At 36.7% G+C, this 23160-nt stretch overlaps 1 protein-coding gene across 7 annotated transcripts in view; it reads left to right on the forward strand.

The window, feature by feature from the left end:
- Positions 1 to 23160, forward strand: part of GOLGA4 (golgin A4) — a 131826-nt gene that overhangs the window by 105436 nt on the left and 3230 nt on the right. For 5 of the 7 annotated variants that reach the window (XM_034991944.1, XM_034991952.1, XM_034991966.1 and 2 more), the window contains 7 exons: positions 1406 to 1519; positions 1669 to 1689; positions 2055 to 2123; positions 4772 to 4847; positions 11934 to 12037; positions 16868 to 16954; positions 23089 to 23151. In XM_034991944.1, the coding sequence (XP_034847835.1) occupies positions 1406 to 1519; positions 1669 to 1689; positions 2055 to 2123; positions 4772 to 4847; positions 11934 to 12037; positions 16868 to 16954; positions 23089 to 23118 (501 nt within the window). In that variant the 3' untranslated portion in view covers positions 23119 to 23151. The remainder of the gene's footprint in view (positions 1 to 1405; positions 1520 to 1668; positions 1690 to 2054; positions 2124 to 4771; positions 4848 to 11933; positions 12038 to 16867; positions 16955 to 23088; positions 23152 to 23160) is intronic. The other 2 variants (XM_034991946.1, XM_034991983.1) reach the window with 1 other exon arrangement.

Below are 23160 nucleotides of genomic sequence, written 5' to 3' on the forward strand. Positions count from 1 at the left end.
CATAGACATCCACACAGGATATGCTATGGTAGACTAAAAACAGTAAACTGGGCAGTAACATATTTACAAGAGTTTGTGGTTGATGGTGTTTTAGGGATAGAGGCTAGGTTCAAGTAAGCCTCAGTGGGGAGATGTCTCCAAGTGAGCCTCAGTGGAGAGATGTCTAAGGAGGCTGGTTACTAGACATCCCTGCTTTGCTTATGTTGCCAGAAGGAGTTCGTTCTTTTTCAGTTGGTCTAAGTTTCATGACCAGTGGTATTTCAAAGTAGATTTTCCAAGTATCCTTATGGTTCATTGCCTTATTTTGTGCCATGGGGCCTCTCTTTTTTTTGTTTGTTTTTGAGGATGATGTTTCTTGGTTCTGTCAAGTCAGCATCTGTTAAATCAGATACCCATTTGTTGCTGTTTTTCCTGTTCAGTCTCTTACTCAGCAAACACTTGTCCTGTCTTCATTACTCAATCTGATCAATATTTCAATTCCAAATGTTCTTTTAGTACAAAGGTTATTACAAGATTTATAAGAGCAAGAAGAGGTCTGGACTGCTCTGTACAATAAATCATGGCAGTTATCAAGACAAATGAAGAAATGTAGAATGGGCAATAGCCTTTACTAGGGCAATCAAAACAGAAGAGAGAAATGATTTGTATACCAAATTTTCTAAGTAGGATTTTTGGACCAATAAGTCACATATACTTTTGCAGCCTTGTCTATTTTTTTTGCAAAGTTCAGGACAAATGGAGACATTACATGGTTACTAATACATTGGACAATAATTTTTTTTTTAATAGACTTTAGTTGAACATTTTACCCCAAAGAACCACTGGTGTGGTTTAGGGACAGATGTATAGATGAAGGTTTGCTGAACCAGGACAAAGAATCATTTCTTGATTTACACAACTATCCAAAGGGCTGGGAAAAACCTCTACAACTTCTTGTGATCAGTAAGTTGCCGGCTGGTTGATCAGTGCTGTGCCTCACAGTATCTACTAGTTTGTATTAATGGATGTTTTCTGGAAATCAGATCCTAATGTGGAAAAGGGCAGAGTCCCTAACACACAGGCTCTGTGTTCAACTTCTGTCACCACACTGTTACATACCTGATGGTCATTCAAGCCTGGGAAGCTTAAGGGGAAAGAAACTGCTTGATGAGGCTTTATGGGGTGGGGACAGAGGGAGTGAGAGAGGGAACAGTAATATAGCATGAATAGCAAGCTTGACATTAAAAGTGGGACATGAAGGAAGGTATTTAGAGCGTAGTCACGAATGACGATAGAAACAGTGGTTTGTGTCTCCAGAAATGTTTAGGTATTTTTTCTCCTTCTGAGGAGTTTTCTCTATACTATGTTGCCTCTATGATGTTCTTTTTGGTATGTTCATTAGCACTTTTTTTTTTTAATCTTAAAGGCTCGTGAAGAAGAAATGACTGCTAAAGTAATGGACCTGCAGACTCAACTGGAGGAGCTACAGAATAAGTACCAGGAAAGGCTGCAGCAGGAGGAGAGCCCTGGCAATGACAAAGTGAGAGGAACTAGACTCTTAAATCTTACCACTTTCTTAAGACTAAAACACTAAATTTTTATTTTCTTGTTAGTTCATATTGTTCCATTTTATTGCTTCTTATAGATTTTAGTGTATTATATACTCATTTTTTTCTTTTCCATTTACAGATAACAATTATGGAGTTACAGGTAAGACTAGTTCTTCACTGAATTTGACTGAAGACAGTATATTTTCAGGAGTATTTTGTGTGTGTGTTTTTTTTTTTTTTAAGAGTTTATTTGAAAGAGAGCACGAGTAGGGGGAGGGGGAGAGGCAGAGGTTCAAGCAGACTCTCCACTGAGCGGGGAACCTGACACGGGACTCAGTCCCAGGATCCTGAGATCATGACGTGATCTGAAGTCGGGTGCTCCACCAACTGAGCCACCCAGGTGCCCCAGGAGTATTTTGTGTTTTAAAAGTTAAAACATAAAAATAATTTACCAGGCAGTACAATGTATATCCAGGCAGTGATGAAACCCATATGCATTTCAGATCTGACTTTATGTTTTTTTAGACACAACTAGCACAGAAGACTACTCTAATCAGTGATTCAAAGTTGAAAGAGCAAGAGTTCAGAGAACAGGTACGGGTTTAATTGGTGCCTTTTATTTTGAACTGACTGTCTTAATTTATGTTCTTTTGTACTTGGATCTCATTTAGCTGACTTTTCGAACTAATATAATACTGATTTAATAGCTGGCTTTGCAATTTTGTCTTACACAGGAAATTTTATTTCTAAATCTGGAGGCGCTGGAGTTTATCTCTTAAATTCATGATCACATGTATTTAAACAAGAACATTTGCATCTTATTCTTTCTAGTGTTTAACATCTTGGATAAGAATTTGTCTTTATTTGTAATAACTTAAGTTTTAAAAAAAATGTTTTTGCTTTTATCAGGGAAATATGTTGACGTCAATCTTTACTACTTTTTCCTAGTAGTTAAATTGCCTTGACATAATAAATTTTGTCCATATATTATCCAGTAATTAGGTTTAAATAGGACTGTGTATATATGTCTAGAAGGATGCATAAGCATGAAAATACCAGTATATGCGTATCTGTGGTGCATCATCTTTAGTAGTCTTTTCTCTCAAATTCTAGAGGGATAGTGTACAAATCAGCAAGCTGTTGGAAGGCTATATCTTCAGGAATTTTCCAGTTTTTGCTTTGTTTTAAAAATTATTTATTAGAGGGGCGCCTGGGTGGCTCAGATGGTTAAGCGTCTGCCTTCGGCTCAGGTCATGATCCCAGGGTTCTGGGATCGAGTCCCGCATCGGGCTCCCTGCTAGGCGGGGAGCCTGCTTCTCCCTCTTCCTCTGCCTCTCTCTCTCTCTTTGACTTTCATGAATAAATAAATAAAACATTTAAAAAAATTATTTATTACAGAGAGAGAGAGCACACATGCAAGCGGGGGAGGGATAAAGGGGGGGATCTCAAGCAGACTCTCCACTTAGCGCAGAGCCCAACATGGGACTCGATCTTATGACCCTGAGATCATGAGCGGAGCTGAAATCTAGAGGCAGATGCTTAACCGACTGAGCCACCCAGGAGCCCCACTTTTTCAGTTTTCTTAAAAGTCATACATACAAGAATCTTGGCAATTGTTGAAATGAGGTGATGGATTGGTATATATGGGCATTGATTGTACTATATTCTCTGTGGTTGATTATGTTTGAACACTTTCACAATATATATATTTTTTAAATCATAAAAATAGATGCTAAGTCCCAATGCTACCTTTTTTTTTCCTACTTCCCAGTGGTTTATCTTTTCTCATCTATTCTCAAGGTTGTTGCTTTAAAACTCTCTTCTTGGGGCGCCTGGATGGCTCAGTCATTAAGCGTCTGCCTTCGGCTCAGGTCATGATCCCAGGGTCCTGGGATCCAGCCCCGCATCGGGCTCCCTGCTCAGCGGGCAGCCTGCCTCTCCCTCTCCCATTCCCCCTGCTTGTGTTTCCTCTCTCGCTGTGTCTCTCTATGTCAAATAAATAAATAAAATTAAAAATAAAATAAAACTCTCTTCTTATAGCATCCTCAAATCTTCAAACTGTGCTAGCATGGCAATTTTTGTATTAGTTATTTTTATGGTGGTAAAATACACGTAACATAAAATTGACCATTTTAACCAGTTTAAAGTGCACAATTCATTGACATGTAGTTCATTCACAATGTTGTGAAACCATCACCATTATCTAGTTCCAGAACATTTCATCACCCAATAAGGAAACCTCATACCCATGAAGCAGTCACTCCCCATTACCTCCTGGCAACCACTACTCTACTCCTGTGTCTGTAAATTTGCCTATTCTGAGTATTTTATATAAATACAATCACATAAAACATAGTGTTTCTTATCTGGCTTATTTTACTTAGCACAGTGTTTTTAAGGTTATTCAGTGTAGCATGTATCAGTACTTTATTCCTTTTTATGGCTGAATATTATTTAGCTATATGGCTATACCATACTTCATTCATCAGTTTATGAATGTTTGGGTTATTTCTGCCTTTTGGCTATTACGTATAGTGCTGTCAGGAACATTGTGTACAAGTTTTTATTTGAGCACCTATTTCCAGTTCTTTGGGGTATATACCCAGGAGTGAAATTGCTAGATCATTTGGTAATTATATGTTCAGCTTTTTGATGAACCACCAAAATACATTGTAGCACCATTTTACAGTCCCACCAACAAAGTTATATAAGGATTCCAATTTTTCCACATCCTCACCAACAAGTTTTTGATTATAGCCATAGTAGTTGGTATGAATTAGTATCTCATTATGGTTTTAATTTGCATTTTTCTAATGACTAATGATTGGACATCTTATATTCTGCTTGTTGGCCATTTGTATGTCTTATTTGGAGCAATGTCTAAGTCTAATTTGCTAATTTTTTAGTTGGGTTATTTGGTTTCTTGTTCAGTTGTATTCTTTATTCTGAATACAAGTCCCTTAGAGATATGTAATTTGCAAGTATTTTCTCCATTTTGTGGGTGGTCTTTTCACTTTCTGATAATGTCCTTTGAGGCCAAAAGTTTTACTTTTCATAAAGGCCATTTTATATATTTTCTCTTTTGTTTGTGCTTTTGGTGTCATATCTAAGAAACCATTTGTATTAATTGTATTTGCCTATATACTGTCTTAAGTATTAAAGAATCTAGTAGCTATAGCAGTCCTTTCTTTTACATATGGTTTCCATACGAATCTTATGATTTGAGTATTTGTTACTTTTAGATTCACAATTTAGAAGACCGTTTGAAGAAATATGAAAAGAATGTATATGCAACAACTGTGGGAACACCTTACAAAGGTAGGAATGATCTCTTATCTTATCCACAGTTATATCTTATTGCTGGATTTATAGAGGAGTTTTATTTTTGTCTTTGCTAATCTGCTCTTTACAATGAATATATTTTACCTTTGTAATTCACCAATAACAGCTAGTTTTAAGGAAAGAATGATGGTAATCTAAAACAAAAATAATGCATATTTGTTGCAAAAAAAAAAAAATCAAACAGAGCTGCAGTGTGTAAGTGGAACTGCAGGTTCCCACTTTATTCTACACTCTCCAGATGGAACCAGCCTAGTGGCAATTTATGTATATTTTTCCAGACTCTTATGTATGTATGCAAATCTACTACATGTACTCATACAGGCACAGCTCTATGATTCTGTTTTTTTTTTTTTTTTTTAAGATTTTATTTATTTATTTGACAGAGAGAGACACAGCGAGAGAGGGAACACAAGCAGGGGGAGGGGAGAGGGAGAAGCAGACTCCCGACTGAGCAGGAAGCCCGATGTGGGGCTCGATCCCAGGACCCTGAGCTACCCAGGCGCCCCTTTGATTCTGATTTTTAATATTACCATAATGCTATATTTACTAATTTTAAACTCTGATTTAAGGAGAAAATAATTTCATAAAAACTCTTATATTCAAGGTAGGAGAGAGTGATTTGGAAACATTCTCTTGATTGAAATAGTATATGCCACTTACAAAGGATTTTAAAGATGAACTTGAGTGTTTACATAGTTGTTCACTTGAGATAACCATGACCTTTGAATAATTCAATCTCATAACAATTTCCCTATCTGTTTTGCTGCCTCACTTCATTAAGAATAGTTTTATTTTGCTAAATGTCTTGTAAAGCTTTTTGCTTTTTCAGGGAAGCACTAGGGCATAAATCTAAACCATTTTACATCCCTTTGTGTTTTTGAAAGCTCTTACTTATTGCAATGAAGTAACACAAGATATTATATAATTTTTAATTAAATTAAACAAGGACTTGCTTTGGATTCTCTCCAAAATGCTCTTCAAAAACAAGAGAAAACCAGCTTGGAAGTGTCTCATGGCTCATTGCAGAGAAGATTGCTGCTACAAGGATTGTTTGCCATATCTAAGTCAACACATGCAATTGTCAGCTCAGCTGCTGACTCGGTGCTCAGCAGTGCATAGAGAATAATATTGATTCTTTTCATTAGTTTCAACTTAAGATTTTTATAATTTCCTTTTTTTTCTGTTTTGAATTGTAAAACGAACACACATGTACAGTGTATTTAATAACTAACACATATACCAGTCTCCTCTACCATCCAAAAGTAGATAGAGCATGCCTTTGATACCTTTCATAAGCCGAAATGGTGTAAAACAAAGAAGCAATTACAGTTAGTTTATATGGAAAAAATTTTTAGCATTCCCAGACCCAAAAAATATCCTCTCTTAGGCTTTTCTGATACCTTAGGACACATCTTGCTAACAGATGCACAAAATAAACCAAGACAAAGCACAGATGCTCACAGACACAGTTCAGAGCTATGGCGGCTTGAAGCCGAGTGTAGTTCCCGGGGGCAGGAGCTTGATGGAGCCACTCTGCTGGGGGTGCGCGCTGCCTCTGTGATGGCTCGCTGCAAAACGAATGCTGAACACTATTGTCACTTCTCACCTTTTTCATAAAACCAAAAAACCTCTTTAGATTTTTTTCGTTAGCAAAGACAAATACTAATGTAGGTTTTTGTAAAAGCGAAGTGGTGTAACATGAATTTTCCAAAGGCAGGGGATACCTGAATAACAGTAAGTGCCGGGCACTGTTTTGCATATCAGCTCATTTAATTCTCTCACCAGCCTGGTCAGTCTAGTTGAATATGCATGTTAATCTCTTCGCCATGCTATCTCTTTAAAGAGTAGAGTAGAATGAGCATCCACCAGGCAGGAAGAAATAAAAAGTTATAGGCCTCTGCAATAATAGCTTTATTCCTCCCCTCTACTGACTTTTTTTCTGACTTTATGTTAACCATTCTCTTGTTCTTTATTGTTTACCACCTATGTATGTATTTCTAAGCAATATTTATTTATTTATTTGAGAGAGAGAGAGCGAGTGTGCATGGACAGGGGGAGGGGCAGAGAGGGAGGGAGAAGAAGAGACTCTCAAGCAAATTCTGTGCCAAGCGTGGAGCCCGATGTGGGAATCAATCCCAGGACCTGAGATCATGACCTGAGCTGAAACCAAGAGTTGGACTCTCAACCGACTGAGCCACCCAGGCGCCCCGATTGTTCATTTTTTTATTCATTCATTTTAGCTGTGTATATTTCTTTTGTGAAGTTCCTCTCCATTTCTTTTTTGTTTTCTAAGATCATCTATCATTTTCTTATTGATCTGTAGGAGTTTTAAAAAATTCTGAATATTAATCCTTGTTTACACATTATAAAAACAAGGATTAATATTCAGAATATAATACATATACTATATGGAATATATATAGTATTTATATAGTATAATATTTATATATATAGTAAAGATATTGTACTAGTTGGTGTTTTCTTTATTGTCTTCCTTTTGAATTTTTTATTATGCAATTTTTTTTAGACATACAGAAAAATAATGAATATGGCATATAATGAACATACATGTACACATCAGCCACCAGCCACCCTCCAGAATTATCAAGACATATCTAATCTTTTTTTTTTTTTTAAAGATTTTATTTATTTATTTGACAGAGACAGAGATAGCGAGAGCAGGAACACAAGCAGCGGGAGTGGGAGAGGGAGAAGCAGGCTTCCCCTTGAGGAGGGAGCCTGATGTGGGACTCGATCCCAGGACCCTGGGATCATGACCTGAGCCGAAGGCAGACGCTTAATGACTGAGCCACCCAGGCACCCAAGACATATCTAATCTTGGTTCATCTGTACCCCAACCTTTCTATTCTTAGTCCATTGCATTATTTTAAAGTAAGTTAGATATTATATCTTACTTCATATGTAAATATTTCAGTATGTATCTATACAGAGGATTCCTTTGAAATAACCATGGTACTAATATCACACTTAAAAATTTCACAGTAGGGTGCCTGGGTGGCTCAGTTGGTTAAGCGACTGCCTTCGGCTCAGGTCATGATCCTGGAGTCCCGGGATCGAGTCCCGCATCGGGCTCCCTGCTCGGCAGGGAGCCTGCTTCTCCCTCTGACCCTCCCCCCTCTCATGTGCTCTCTGTCTCTCTCATTCTCTCTGTCTCAAATAAATAAATAAAATCTTTAAAAAAAAAATTTCACAGTAATTCCTTAATCAAATAACTAGTCAGTATTCAGACACTTGTAGTTTCATAAATGTTTTCTGGCAGTGGTGGTGGGAGACAGTTGATTTATTTGAATCAGTAGCCAAGTAGTACCCATACTACTTTGATTGAGAAATCACTTAAATCTCTTTTTAAAACTCTAGATTCCTTGTCTTTCTCCCTCTCCCTTTCTCTCTCCTTTTGTTATTTATTTGTTAAAGAGACCAAATTACTTGTGCATAAGTCTAAGGCATTCTGAACTCTTGGTGCTCCATCCCCTAGTAGTTAGAATGAGGGGCTTGGTCAGATTTAGATTTGTGTTATTGGCAATAGTACCTCCCAAAGGGAGCCAAACTATATATTGTTTCACATCAAAAGACACATGTCTTTTTTGTAACTGCTTTCACACAGTTCCAGGTGTCATCAGTTTGACTCATTATCTTTCACCTTGATTTTAGCACCCAGTGGGGGCTGTTTTCCAGGATCTGTTGTTTCACTAGTTATTGTGTAATGGTGATATTCACATTCTCCCATTTCTTGTGCAGATATTAACTGGAATTCTTCTGTAAATGGAAACATTCCCACATTATCTATGTGGTTACCTTGAGGTAAAGCTCATATAGGGAAAGCAGGATAAGTTCTTTTTACCCGATTTAGTTATTCCACATTTTTGAGGGTCTGTTTTAACACCAGTAGTCTGTTCCGGTGATGGATTTGTCTACGCCTGCTCTAACACTTCACTCTATTAATTATGATGACTTCATAGCCTGTCTTGTTGTTTAGCTGGGGAAGCCCTCCCACTCTGTTTTTCAAGAGTGTCTTAGCTATCCTTAGCTCTTTGAATGTCCATTTAAGTTTTAGAATGAGATTATCAAGTTACACTCAAAACACACACCCAGACGTGAGAGGATTTTGATTAGGATTGCTTTGAATTTATAGAAAGATTGAAGAGAATTGGCACCTCTATGGTATTGAGTACGCAACCCATAATCATGATATCTTTCAGGATTTACTTAGGTCTTCTTTAATTTCTGTCACTAATGCTTATTGTCCTGAGTAGTTCTCTTGCACCTTTTTTATTACATTTATTCTTAGGTGTGATTGTAAATGTAAAATTAGTTTTTTATTTTTATCTTCCAATTAAATAAAATGCATGTACAGTTTTAAAGAGAATCTGAGCCAAGCCTGCTTTTAACTAAAATTATCTGTAATACGCTTAGTTAGATTAAGATTGTTTCAAGTGTAGTTAAATGGATTTTCCAGTTGCACATTTTGGAATTGGGCCTAGGTAAAGTATTGTATTAAAAATGCTACGTAGTACTCAGATAAAGTTATTTGGAAAGACTCACAAGAAGCAATGGGTAGACAACCTGGCAAGCATTTTTATTTGAATAACTAATTTCCACTCTCATTGCTTAAAACCGAAAGTAAGAATTATGAGGAGAGGAAGAAATTTCTTTTATATGCTACTGTTAGGGAGAAGACAAGAAAGGGGGTATATGTATTGAAAAACAATATTAATTACTTGTCCAGGAAAATGGCTATACATAAGTAATCTACGTGTTTATAATAATAAAATCAATTATTTTCTGAAAAGGGTACAACATTGTAAACTCTTGCATTTTGCCTCAATCTAGAGGAATGAAACACTTAAGTGATATATAAATGGCTTTTGAAGAGGAAGTAGTGCATTAACATTATTGAGTTCTGGTTGCTGTGTATTTACAAAGTGTGGTTTGAGAGCTTGTTTAGAGGTTCTAGCAGGGGAGCGCAGCTAAAGGTGTGGTTTGAGTGAGTTGGGACTTTAAAGGTGTACACTTTTAAAAAATGAAATATTCCAAACATACAAATGCATGCAAAGTAAATACCAAGTACGAAGACTGGTTAGCACTTACGAATTCGCCCTCTAGAACGTTGCCAGTGCTCCTTGTGCTGCTCTTCAGTCTCCTATCTCTCTGTTCTCTCCCAAGGGTAACCCACTGGTAACATGCTACAGCATATGTACGGTTCTCTAAGACAATTGACTTCAATGTGCTACATGTTTTGGGCTGTATAGAAATGATATACTGTATATATTCTGCATATTCCTGCCCTTTTTTCACCTAGCATTGTGATTTTGAATTTCATTCTAGAAGCTATAGTTTAACCATTTTGAATGCTGAGTTTAGTAATAATACCTTCTATCCGTATACCATATTTTATTTATTCTCCTGTTGGTGGACCTTTGAATTGTCTCAGTTTTGCTTTTATAAACACTGTAACTGTGAACGTTGACTTCTGGTGTACATGTGAAGCGTTTCTCTAGGATGTTTTGGTAGGAATTGAATTTTTGCATCATAGAGTATGCTCGTCTTCCACTTTATGAAGCTCTGAAAAGGAATGCCAAGTTATTGTCTATAGTGGTTGTATCCGTTCACACTTCACAGTCAGTGCTGTGGGAGGGCTTCCCCAGCTAAACAACAAGACAGGCTATGAAGTCATCATAATTAATAGAGTGAAGTGTTAGAGCAGGCGTAGACAAATCCATCACCGGAACAGACTACTGGTGTTAAAACAGACCCTCAAAAATGTGGAATAACTAAATCGGGTAAAAAGAACTTATCCTGCTTTCCCTATATGAGCTTTACCTCAAGGTAACCACATTTCCATTGTCCTGCATACTCACCAGTTCTTGGCATTATTTGCTTTTAGGATTTTACCAATCTCATATGTGTCAATAATACTCCATGAGATTTCATTTGTTTCTTTTTACTGAACAAATGGTGGTTTAAATTCTCAACCAAAAGAAATGGAAAGTTACAATGAGAGGCCACTTTCAACTTTGGCATTTAGAGGTTCACATATTGTTCATCGTCCAGTATTGGAAGCCTTGATGTATTATCTTGCTGCACAGTGATATTTCCTATATTCAGTTTTTTAAAAATCCAGGGTTATCAAGGTATAAATTTTTACACATAATATTCAGTGTGATTTCATATACCTGAACTGTATTTATTGTTTACTTTTAGGTTGAAATGGGGCTTGGTTAACAGATGGACTGTAACTTTTTATGACAGGCTTTAAGATGTTGAACCAAAATATTTGAAAACCACTAAAATGGCATTAATATTTCATGCATTTTCAAGTTATTTTATTTGTCCTGTGTATCCAAAGAGTTTTGAAAACTTGATTTAAACTTAAGTGCTTTTAGATTTGGAATACTAGAAAAACTAGAATTCTGTTCCAATATACTAAGTTCTTAATAAATACAAATGATTATTAATTTTAGTCATTGTGGAATATCTGAAGCCAACCACATAATATTGAGAAGAGAAATACCAGTTTTAAGGAATCTTTGTATTCCCTAAGTATAGTCTTTTAAAATTGCCATGCCTTGGGGCGCCTGGGTGGCTCAGTTGTTTAAGCGACTGCCTTCGGCTCAGGTCATGATCCTGGAGTCCCGGGATCGAGTCCCGTATCGGGCTCCCTGCTCAGCGGGAAGTCTGCTTTTCTCTCTGACCTTCCCCCTCTCATGCTCTCTCTCTCTATCTCATTCTCTCTCTCAAATAAATAAATAAAATCTTAAAAAAAAATAAAATAAAATAAAATTGCTATGCCAAAAGGAGGAGGAGGAAAAGATGCGAGAAATAAAATTGCTATGATAATTCTTATTTTTTCTTAAAATGGAAAAATACCAATTGGAATGATTTGTGTATGTATGTACAATACTATACAGTACAATATAATTAATACAAGAATGATGCCTCCCTTTATTCCTTGAATTGTTCTTTAGTTTGTCTAGTGTCTAAGTAATAAGTAGCTTATCTGGTTTTTCTTTACAATGTGATCTGTTTTTTCTTATTTGACAGGTGGCAGTTTGTACCATACTGATGTCTCGCTCTTTGGAGAACCTACCGAGTTTGAGTATTTGCGAAAAGTGCTTTTTGAGTATATGATGGGTCGTGAGACTAAGGTATAAATCATTTCTGATAATTTGGCATGTGGCTTAATTTAAAAGGAAATGTGCCCACTTTTAATACTTTAATACACATATTGATGCTGTATCTTTACTGTTGGCAGACCATGCATGCTAATAATAGATAATAGGCAATTGGGTTATTGTTCTTAGTTTACAAAAGTGAATTGGCATATCTTGCTTATATTTGTTATAGTTATAAAATATTAAAAAATACTGTTGGATGATGCTGAGTACTAAAAATTGACATTTCATTAACTAATACTTTGTGAAATATGTGGCTATTTTTACTTTTGATCTCAAGTCTTAAAGTTAGGAGAATAGATTTCATTTTCATGGAAACTTTAGGGTAATGTGGAAGTATTGGAAATGGTCATATTAAGAATTAAGTAGTAGACTACATAATTAAGTAATTGCTTAGAGATATTTAGAAATATTTTACTTTAGTCACTGTGAGAAAAATCATTCCTATACAAATGGAATATTGACCATTAAAATCACCACATAATATAAGTAATAGTGCTTGGCTAAATTTGTTTTCTGGAATGTTAAATTTATTGTAAGGTTCTTGAGTATATACTATTGTCTTTTTCTTGTCTGTATCCCCTGCAGTGTTCTTAAAAGAGCCTTATATTGGACTTTTGATAAATGTGTCTTGAATTGAATATATTTAGGGAAATTCATTAGCCTTTCCTCAGAATTTTTCATTTAAAGCAATTTCTTTTCTGACATTGCTTCAACTTTTTACCTTCATAAACTTTTACATTGTCTATATACGTTGGCTGAGAATGGGATCATGAGTTTTCCATTTTTAGAAGCAATCAGTGTTTTAACTTATGGGTCTTTGGGGGTTACTAAGTCAAAGAGTGCTAAGCCAGTTCAGGGATTAATTTGGCAGATATATTTGAAGACTAAAAAGTAAGGGCATAAGAAAATCTCTTGAAAGAATATTGTGAATTTATGGATTATAGATTCAGCTAAACACTAGGAGTTATAGGGCTCTAAGTCATTTGAATCCTTAATATCTATAGAAATCTCATTGTATCAAATAATTTCAAATTAAAGTAGTATCTAGTGTGATCCTGAGCATGTAACACAGGAAGGGTATGTTAATTCATAGTAATTCAGTTTTTTTCCTTAAAGGAATTTTTTTTTAAATTCAAAGAATAGCTAAAGCGAATTTTCTGCTTTTTAAAAATAAAGCTAATGAAATATAACAATCTCTTAATAAGTCTGTATTGGATAGTAGCCTGTATCTGGGGTGGGGTAGATAATTTAATGTTACCTTGTTACTGAAGGGAAGGGAGAAGGGTGTATCTTTAAAAAAAAAAAAAGGCCTCTCAGAACTGTAGCTCTCTTGGTTCATTTGTTGAATCTAAAGCTGTGATCCAGTGTGCTAAATAAATTATTTGACCTTTTCTTGATCTGTGGAATGAAGAGACTGACTGCCTCAAACTGTGTCTTCTGGAGGTTGTGAACTGTGGAGGCTGAGATCTCTACAGAGTTTGAATCCTGAAGAAAGAGCCAGCCCAAGCATAGATGCGTTCGGGGGCAGTGCCAGGCTGCCAAGTGCAAGCTTGTGCTTCCAGGGTTGTGCAGCTTGTTTTAGGCTGTGACTTAGGAAACAGCTGAAAGTGGTGTCCTCAGGACACAAGACACCCCGTCTAATACCTGACTGGGAGTCCATGTGGCAGAGTGCTCTCTCTGGTCTTTTATCGTCAGCATTCAATGCATCTGGTTAATGATGAGTCTGTCATTCTGCCATCACATTTTACAGGTAAATATAGAAAATCGGTAGCAGATATTCAGCTTAATTTACTGCTTATTTATTGCGCACTTGCTACATGCGGCCTTTTGTTTATCACCACGATGGGTAGAAAGATGAAATTTGACACTATCCCTAATTTTTTTTTACACCATCCCTAATTTTAAGGAGTTTACTATATAGTAGGAAAGTGGACCTGTTCGCAGTTAAGCATAACATGATACAGAATGTCATTAAGAGAGGCACAGAGTTCTCCTGTTGACTTGTGGGAGGGTCAAGGAGGACATTGTGAAGAAGCAGGTGTATCTGCTGGGCTTTAAAGCCGGGTGGGGGGGGTATGTGGGGGTGGTTAGATTTGAATAGATGAACTCAGATGTGAGGGAAAGCCTAGACAGGAGGTCCAAGGCAGGAAATTGAGTGTGGGTTTTGGAATGACAAGTAGTCTGGTCCAACTGAAACACTGGATCTATGGTGGCGGTGACTCCTTTTAGGGCTGCACAGGGTGTGGAAGGCATGGAATGTTTTCAGAGTTTTACCTGTAGGGACTGGGGGTTAGTTAGCCCTTGAGCAGAGATTGACAAGATCAGAGCTGGTTTAGACATATCTTTTACTGATTTGCTTCATTTCTACACATTAAAGAATTTGAAATGGAGACCAGGTTGTGATTTTAGAGTGAGCCAGAGTATATTGTGGCCTTTGGGATTTGATCCTCATCTGAAGTTGTATCTTGTCCAGCAGGATATGTATGTCATCCCACCTGTGTTTCTTCATCTGCTTTTGCACACAGTGTTCCTTATTTTATAAGGCAGATGATTTATTTAAGAGGACCACATGTAGGACACATATTCTTATAGTATGAAGCTAAGTAAGTGTCCCTTCTTTCTTCTGTCCTTCACTTTCTTTTTCTTGGGTTTTGATCCTCCATGCTAAATTCAGCCTGCTTTCCTTTTCAGTAGAAAGTGTTTCTCACCCTAATTTTTATTAAAGCTTCTCCCTCAAGAAAACCTGGCAGGAGATGCCATCTCTAAACCAGGTGGCTCATTTGAACTTTGCCTTACTTCCCAGGGACTGAGGATATTGTATATAGAATAGACAGACTGAGTTCTCTCCCAAGGTATGGCAAAGAGCCTAGGCTTCTCCGTTTAAGTTTTTTGGCAAGCCAGGGAAGAGCTTTAAGTCTTTACTGGGTAATCTGCTACAATTTCAGGATCGCTGATGAATCTAGAGGTGGGTTTCTCGTTAACATTGTCTAGAAATGTGAAGACAACTAGCGACAGTTTGGGGTTTTTTTTTGACAGACATGTTTGTGTGTGCATGTATGTGGTTTCAGAGTGAATATAAGTGGACTTTTGGGTACTTTGAATCTTACCAGCTATTGAAATTAATTCCTAAAAACAGTCTTCTTAGTATACAAAAACCATTAAAAATTGCTTCAGACTGTTAATGAAAAGAATACTGAAATAGTCTCTACTTCATATTCCTCTTGTCATTTCATGCCACATATGCTTAGTTTCTAGACTGGTTTAGCATGGAAGATTCTGTTCTATCTAGGCAATACAATTTAAAAAGATGAGGGTTTTGTAAAATGCCTTTGGAATTCTCCAAGAACTGCATTGTTTTAAATGGTATTTTTTTTTTTAAAGATTTTATTTATTTATTTGAAAGAGAGAGACACAACGAGAGAGGGAACACAAGCAAGGGGGGTGGGAGAGGGAGAAGCAGGCTTCCTGCGGAGCAGGGAGCCCGATATGGGGCTCCATCCCAGAACCCTGGGATCATGAGCTGAGCCGAAGGCAGACGCTTAATGACTGAGCCACCCAGCTGCCCCTTAAATGGTATTTTTTTGATCCTCAAAATGGCAGAGGTAAAGATGAAAGGAAGGAAGGGGGCTGAAATCTTGCTGTGTATGGGGTTTGTGGTGGAAGAACAGTATTAGTTGAAATAAGTATTAGAAATATGTAAAGTGCCTTGCCTAGGCTTGGCACATAATAGGAATTTTAAAAAACATTAGTTTCTTTCCTTCCTGGAGATAATTCTGCATATACATTATATATGATGTGAGTTTGTAAAATTTTTGGTTAACTCTATTATGTCATCTTTTCCTTATGGCCTTCTTTAGTCCCCGGCCCCCTCCCGTACACACACACACACAGAGTCTGTGTAACTGTGAACCAAGAATGTTAGAGTGAGTTATCTAGGTGACCCTGCCATCCTCTGTGGGAATCCTCAGGGGAGAGCACTAGCACCTGAATTTGTATGTAAGCACTGAACTTGTTATCCTACTTATTTCGTAAGTGTATCTTATTTCATAAGGTATCTTCTTTCCTCTCTGTCTCCCTCAAAACATCTCATCTTGATACAAAATAGGGAATTTCCACCTTTGAGGAGAATTTTCCACGAGCTTTTGGGTGACAGTCTGACTTACGGTATATTCATTTAGATCTGCACAATTTATGATCTTGTTTTGCAAGCCACCATGTGTAATGTTTTGATTCATCATGTTTCCTACCGAACAAAACATCTTGTGTTTATTTAAAATGTAATTTGTATTTCTATTAGGCTGATGTGCTGCATGTTGTAAAAAATATCTACTAAGCATGTTCATGTTCATGCAGTAGCCCATGTTAATGAGATATATGATGTGATTTAGTTAAAGCTGAACTTGGGAGTATAATTCTGATTCTTTAGAGCATATGTTTGGCAATACATCACTTACTAGATAGATTTCTACAAATAAAAAACCTAATAAAATGAATGAGTAATAAAGTTTCATCTTAATTAAGACAAAGGGCCAAGAGCATTAGAACTTTATATAGCTTCATGCTATTGTAATTGCATCTTCTTGAAATGATATCAACCCAGACATTGTGAGGAGTCCTTTTAAATTGAAATTCTAGTGTTGGCTGTTATTTCCTTGACTAATACCTTCACATCATACTTCTTTGGTCGTGGCTTCCATTGAGAGCACTAAAGAATCCCACCAGCAGAACATGTCAGAATGGGGTGAGACTTCATCTGCTTCACCTTCTATTAGTGCTCATCTCTTGTTGTTTTTCTTGTAGACCATGGCAAAGGTTATAACCACTGTACTGAAGTTCCCTGATGATCAGACTCAGAAAATTTTGGAAAGAGAAGATGCTCGGCTAATGGTAAGCTTTAAAAGTAGGCTACAGATAGAAGACGACTTTATCCCATCTTTTTATATCCTGTTTCATTTACAAAGACTTTGAGTTGATAGAAGACATTTTAAATGTTTAGTTTTTATTATACCGTAGCCTAAAAAATGAGAGTGAATCTACATTAAGAAAGTTTAACCAATGGCAAATATGAAATGGTGCCCTCAAGGAAAGAGCAGTCTTCTTCAATAGCATATATGAGGTTGACACCCATATATGCTGTATGTGGGATTTCCAGAACTTGGGCTATTTATGGGAAGTACAGAAAAGGCATTTGTTCTGGTATCTCCAGTAATAATTTTTAAAACCAGTTTACACCATGATGTTTGGTGTTCTATAGATTACATCTTTCTTTCCTACTTTAGTTATTTTCAAATATAATAATTCTGAGTGAAAAATTTAAGCATTTTTTAGTTTTTGACATACCCAGCAAGGGAAATGTAGATAATTGAATTATTAGAAACCTTTGTGTGAAGTTAGCTGTAATTGAAATGAAACAATGAAACACTTCATAAATTATGCAAAATTATTCCCAAGCCTAACTTCTTTTTGCCCTGGGCCAGTAATTCAGTAAGAAGATCCATTCTAAGCAGAGTGTGAAATTTGTGACGTGTCTCGGGTCCTGCCCCAGCTTTCTCTTTCTGCTTCCTTTTCTTGTCTTGCTGGTAGCCTGCAGCACCGTTCACATCCTCCCCCGTTTCTTTACTTGCTTCATGATCCCAGCATCACTATTCTCTTCTCACTAAAGCAAGCAAAGGTCTCCTTTATGATGGGTTAGCCTATGTCTGAGTATCTCCAGTAAGAAGGACTAAGTCAATAAACCTCCCGAAGCATCCCATCTGATCTCGACAGAGTGTGTCTCTTACAACAGCTCTTGCTTATCTTGAGCCCCAATCTTCCTTCCTGTAGTGGTTACCAATTTGTTCTGGTTCTAACCCATGGAACTCAACCAAAAATTTGTGGATAGCCTGAGTGGAGCACTTTTCCTCTCTAGGCCAGACACCCTGCACCTGTCAGCCATTTCTTTCTTTCTTTTTTTAATTTGCCCATTTTATTTCTTTTCTTTTTAAGTTAGGCTCCATGCACAATGTGGGGCTTGAACTCATAGCCCTGAGATCAAGAGTTGCACCCTGGAGCTCCTGGCTGGCTCAGTTGGTAGAGCATGCAACTCTTGATCTCAAGTCATGAGTTCAAGTCCCATGTTGGGTGTGGAGCATACTTATAATAAAGAAAAGAAGTTGCATCCCTACCAACTGAGCCAGCCAGGCATGATGCTTCTCTCTTCTCATGCATTGCGCAGGGCCAGTTGTGAAGGAATCCCAGTGTATCAGGCACATCCTGACCTCCTCTTCCTTGCTTTCTCTAAAGTCATCCCAGCATCCCTGACCTTTGTCCCAGTACTCCATTGCACATTATATCACTTACCTATTGTATATTTTCTGAGACAGTTGCAATTATTTTGGTTAGCATTTAAGTGTTTTTTGGAAAGCATGCCTCCCTGTATCTAATGGCCTGAAAAACATTGTTATTTCTGTAGTTATTATTGGTGATATTTCTGGTTATAAATATTTTTTATAAGAAGTATATCACTATAATGTACGCCCTTGGTCAATAGAATGTTGTTTTAAATTATAGCAAACTTTAATTCTAAAACCATGTAGTTACTCTGTGTAGTTTTCCTCCTCACTGAATAATACAGCTGTGTCTTTGTGAAAATAAAACTCTCCAGTGTAATTGGAACCTGTCGACATGATTCTGTCATTATGGCCCAGTTTAAGAAAATATTTTTAAATGATCTAATATACCTTTGTTCATTCTCCCATGGCCTCTTTATCATCTTGATGTTGGGGTATGGCAAACTCTCCTCTTACTCTTGGGCTACATTTTATCATAGCTTTGGCAATATGGTGGGAAATATTCCCCTTTACCCCATGCACACATGCAGTCTTAGATTTGTTTGTCTTGAAGGAAATGGTGAGTTGATAGTGTAAATAGTGAACCATGTAAAGAAAAACCTTTTAAAGCAGATGGAAATTTTTTTTAACTAAAAAGAAATCTTTGAAAAACATTACACTCTTTATTCCTGAATAAAGTGGTATTCATTCTAGATAGGGATGAAATGGTGACTGTTCGTTCCTTCTTGAAATAATTCTCCCTTGTCCCAGAGGCTGACCTGCCCAGGAAGAAAGTCCCACTCTTTCCACTACTACTTCAAGCAGAGTCTTATCCATCATTAGCTTTTGCTTAATGAATGAATTCAATCAGCAATCACCTACTCTTCTGTTTGTTGTGGCGGGTATAGGAAAATTGAAGATATGGGAGATAATGGTTGTTGACCTTGTGGGAGCCTTTAATTTTAGGGGGAAGAGGTAGCACCCATTCATTGTGCACAAATAAAAGGTATTTCTAGTAATATAAATCAAATAATAAAAATAGATGCTTAGGAAATATGAAATAATGTATAATGAGCATGAAGTGAGGCTCAAAGATGGCTTATAAATCAGTTGGAGTCACCTTTTGTTAGTTTGAGATTCTTGGTACTTGAGAATGATTCATGGTTGTTTTTACATTTGATATATAACTGTATAGAATACGGGCTTTTTTAGGAGTTTATTAAATGAGCACTTAAAAACTGTTTAGTGACATTAGCTTTATTTATTTATTTATTTTTCACATTAGCTTTAAATGTGTGTTCCAGATGGATCTTCTCTGTAATTTGTTATAAATATGCAGCACAATTTCCTTTGTATTTAAAATCAGCACCTTGAGTGCTTTGTTAGTATAACTTTGGACGCTAAAAAGCTGGTAAAAGTAAACCAAAACAAACCCAAGCACATTACAGAGCTGCCTTCCCATCCATTAATTTCGGGGATGCTCGAGAGAGTGTGGACCGCGCTTTGTGCTGACAATGTGTAGCCACGCCAGCATTTGCATTATTTAGTGGGTGTTGTAGGAGGAATGCAGTCTAAAACTTTACTTCATGACCCTGATGATTGTGTATTTGCTTTTTGGCCTTGATCAAAGAATTTCTGTGACTGCTGGTAAGGCATTTCTCAATATATCTCTTTTTGCTTTACCTCCCCTCCCCTCAGTGAGTTTTAATACTCTGTATTTGAAAACCCCATTATAGAAAACAACGGTTATTACTTAGTAAGTGGTGTCAGAGTTTAACCTAATTTCAAGATTATATTTCATAGATGAGAAATTGTTACCAGTCAAGATTAAATTGTACAGCATAATTAAATGCTGGCTTATTTGAGGGCTGTGATGTGTAGAGAAGGAATCCTAGTCCTTCACTGACAAGTCTCAGAGCCTCTGTTTCTTCACAAAACAAACATCTCCTTATTAGGGTTGTCAGAAGACCAGAGTATAGTGCTTGCATTGGGTTTTTGAGATAATGGTAGAGGGGGCGGTGATGATCACTTAGCCGCCACGCAGCAATACGTGTGTGTAGAATGTCTTTCCTAGCAAAGGAGACTTAGTATGGTCAGTTAATATTGATGTGTGTAAGATCAGTCATTACAGATGTCAGGAGGACAGTCAGGTCATTTTGCAGGAATGATAGCAGCTCAGAAAATGTCCCCGTGTCCATGCCAGTGCCTTGGAGTGCCAGCCATAGGCAGCACTGAATTATTTGTAGATTTTCAAGTTTTAGATTTGTTTCAAGTGGGAAAAAATTGCCTTATGTATAACAGAAGTTCAGAAGAAAACTCACACCAAATGCACGTGCTGTTTTTGGTGGGAACAGCCTTTTTCTTTCTCTCAGCTTTTCAGCTTACTGTACCTGATACTTCATTTTATGATGGTTTAGGCAACTTAGACGGCCAGAGTACACTAGATACTTTGAGTAACAGGGTAGGAGCAAGAGTGAGTGCAAAAGTCTTTGACTTGTCTATTTTTTTGCTGAATAAAACTGCCCTACGAGTACACCATCAGCTTTTTTTTTTTTTTAAGGAGAGTGTTATTATTTAGGATAATTTTATTAAGAAAGTTTATTTTAATCAGGTGCTAACTCATCTCTTGGAATTGAGAGGTTCTTTTGTTATGTAGACATCTCTTTTAAAGTGTTCTTAGAAATGCATTTTTGTTTTTAGGGTACTAGCAAACTGACATGTTTCACCTAGATGGCTATTTTCTTGAGGACTCCATTGAAGGAAAATTTTTTTCTCTTCTATTGAAGAACATTTGGCTTATTTTCATTCCCCATCCACTCTTGTCATTTTTAAAAATTGATTTTCTTTTGAGTTTTTTTTGGTTTTCTTTCACACTGATCCTTTGTGTTGCGTCAAGTTCTTGATCAGTCCTTGCCCTGACCAGTCTTGTACTTAAGTTAATGTTTCTCACTTTTTCCGTTTGGTTGGAATTTTAAGAATCTCCTCTGAGTTAATAATTCATCTGAACTTTTCAAGCATTGTTAGATACAGAAGTTTTCCATCCCAAAAGAAGCTTACCTTTGCTTTTGTGTGGGCTCAGTAGATGCATGGAAGGTGGATCAAGAAACAGATGCAGGGGCGCCTGGGTGGCTCAGTCGTTGGGTGTTTGCCTTCGGCTCAGGTCGTGATCCCAGGGTCCTGAGATCGAGCCCCGCATCGGGCTCCCTGCTCCGTGGGAAGCCTGCTTCTCCCTCTCCCACTCCCCCTGCTTGTGTTCCCTCTCTCGCTGTCTCTCTCTCTGTCAAAAAATAGATAAAGTCTTAAAAAAAAAAAAAAGAAATAGATACTGATGCAGAGTGAAAAATACTGTACAGATAAAGTACTTATTTGTTGTCTCAAAAGTGGTTTTGACTCTTGATTTTGTTAGAATTGTATAATACGTGGTCATTGCAAAAGAAAACATTGCAAACAATTCAGAATCATATTACGTAGAGAGGGAGACCTTCATGTTTTCAGCTTCCCAACACTTTCTACCATGCCATGATCATCTCTGTTAATAGTTTGTTGAATATCCCCAGGCTTTCTAATAAGATTTATAAATATATATTTATAATTATGTTTTTAATCACTTAAGTATTTTATAAAAGTGGCAGAATGCAACAGCTTGCTTTTTTCACTTAACATGTTTATTTTTATTTTATTCCACCTCATTACAAATTGATGTACCTTATTCTTTTTACTGGGTGATTGTATGATTATATGGATGTCCTACAATTTAGTTCACCAATTTCCCATTGATAGACACGTAAGCCGTTTCCAGTTTTTCAATGCTTACAAGCATAGACACAGGGACCATCCATTTATATATATTTTGCCTACTTCTGCAAGTTTTTCAATAGGATACTGGCCTTATTATGTTGTGTGTGTTGCAAATATTATTTTCTAGTTTGTCTTTTGATTTTGCTGCTTCTTACTAACTGCACAATTAAATATAATAGAAAAGTAAAATGATTCTTCTGATGGTTACACTAAGAACAAACTCAGATTTTATAAATAACCCTTTTTACTGATGCTATTTCGAAGCAAACCAGAATAAGATTATGGCCATTTTAGATAGGACAAAGAATTTATTTAAGGAGGTTGTTACAGTAAAAAGTATGTTTGAGATTGGGTCCCCTTGACTGGAAATTTTGGTTTGGGTCATCATTCCTGAAATCATTCCTGACAATATACTGTTGAATTACAGGAGGGTTATTCAGTGATAAAACTGATGTATATTAGGAATGACAGTTCAACATATAGACCTACTGTATTCACATCCATCAACATTTTCCCCCAAATTTTTCCCCAAATTTTTGATGGTAAATTGAGATTATATAAATCAAAGTTTAATGTGTACTTTAATGGAACTATGAAATAAATCTTTTTATAAAGCAAATAATCATACCCAGTTAATCTTCTATATAAATATTTACTCAAAGTGTGAAGTATCTTTAATTATGTTGTTCAAATTTTTAAAGTTGCAAATGAAAGCTACATAATACTATAGTTAGGATGGGAGGGAGGTGTTACAGATTCCTTATACTTTGCCTATGCTCCCTTGATTTGGGGAGATTTGAGAAAATGTTAAGTACATTCTGTTTAATCCTTTGAAATTCGTATACACATATAATCTCTGTGTTATATTAAGTCTTAAAACTAACCCAATAAGCTTTTTTTCTTCCTGGCTTGTAGTATACTTCACCTCGCAGTGGTATCTTCTGAGTAAACCATCAGTCTGTGCTTAGTTAGCATGTGGTGAGTGAA

The sequence above is a fragment of the Mirounga leonina genome, unplaced genomic scaffold, assembly GCF_011800145.1.
Source record: "Mirounga leonina isolate KUSES-001 unplaced genomic scaffold, KU_Mleo_1.0 Mir_115, whole genome shotgun sequence".
Classification (NCBI taxonomy): Eukaryota; Metazoa; Chordata; class Mammalia; order Carnivora; family Phocidae; genus Mirounga; species Mirounga leonina.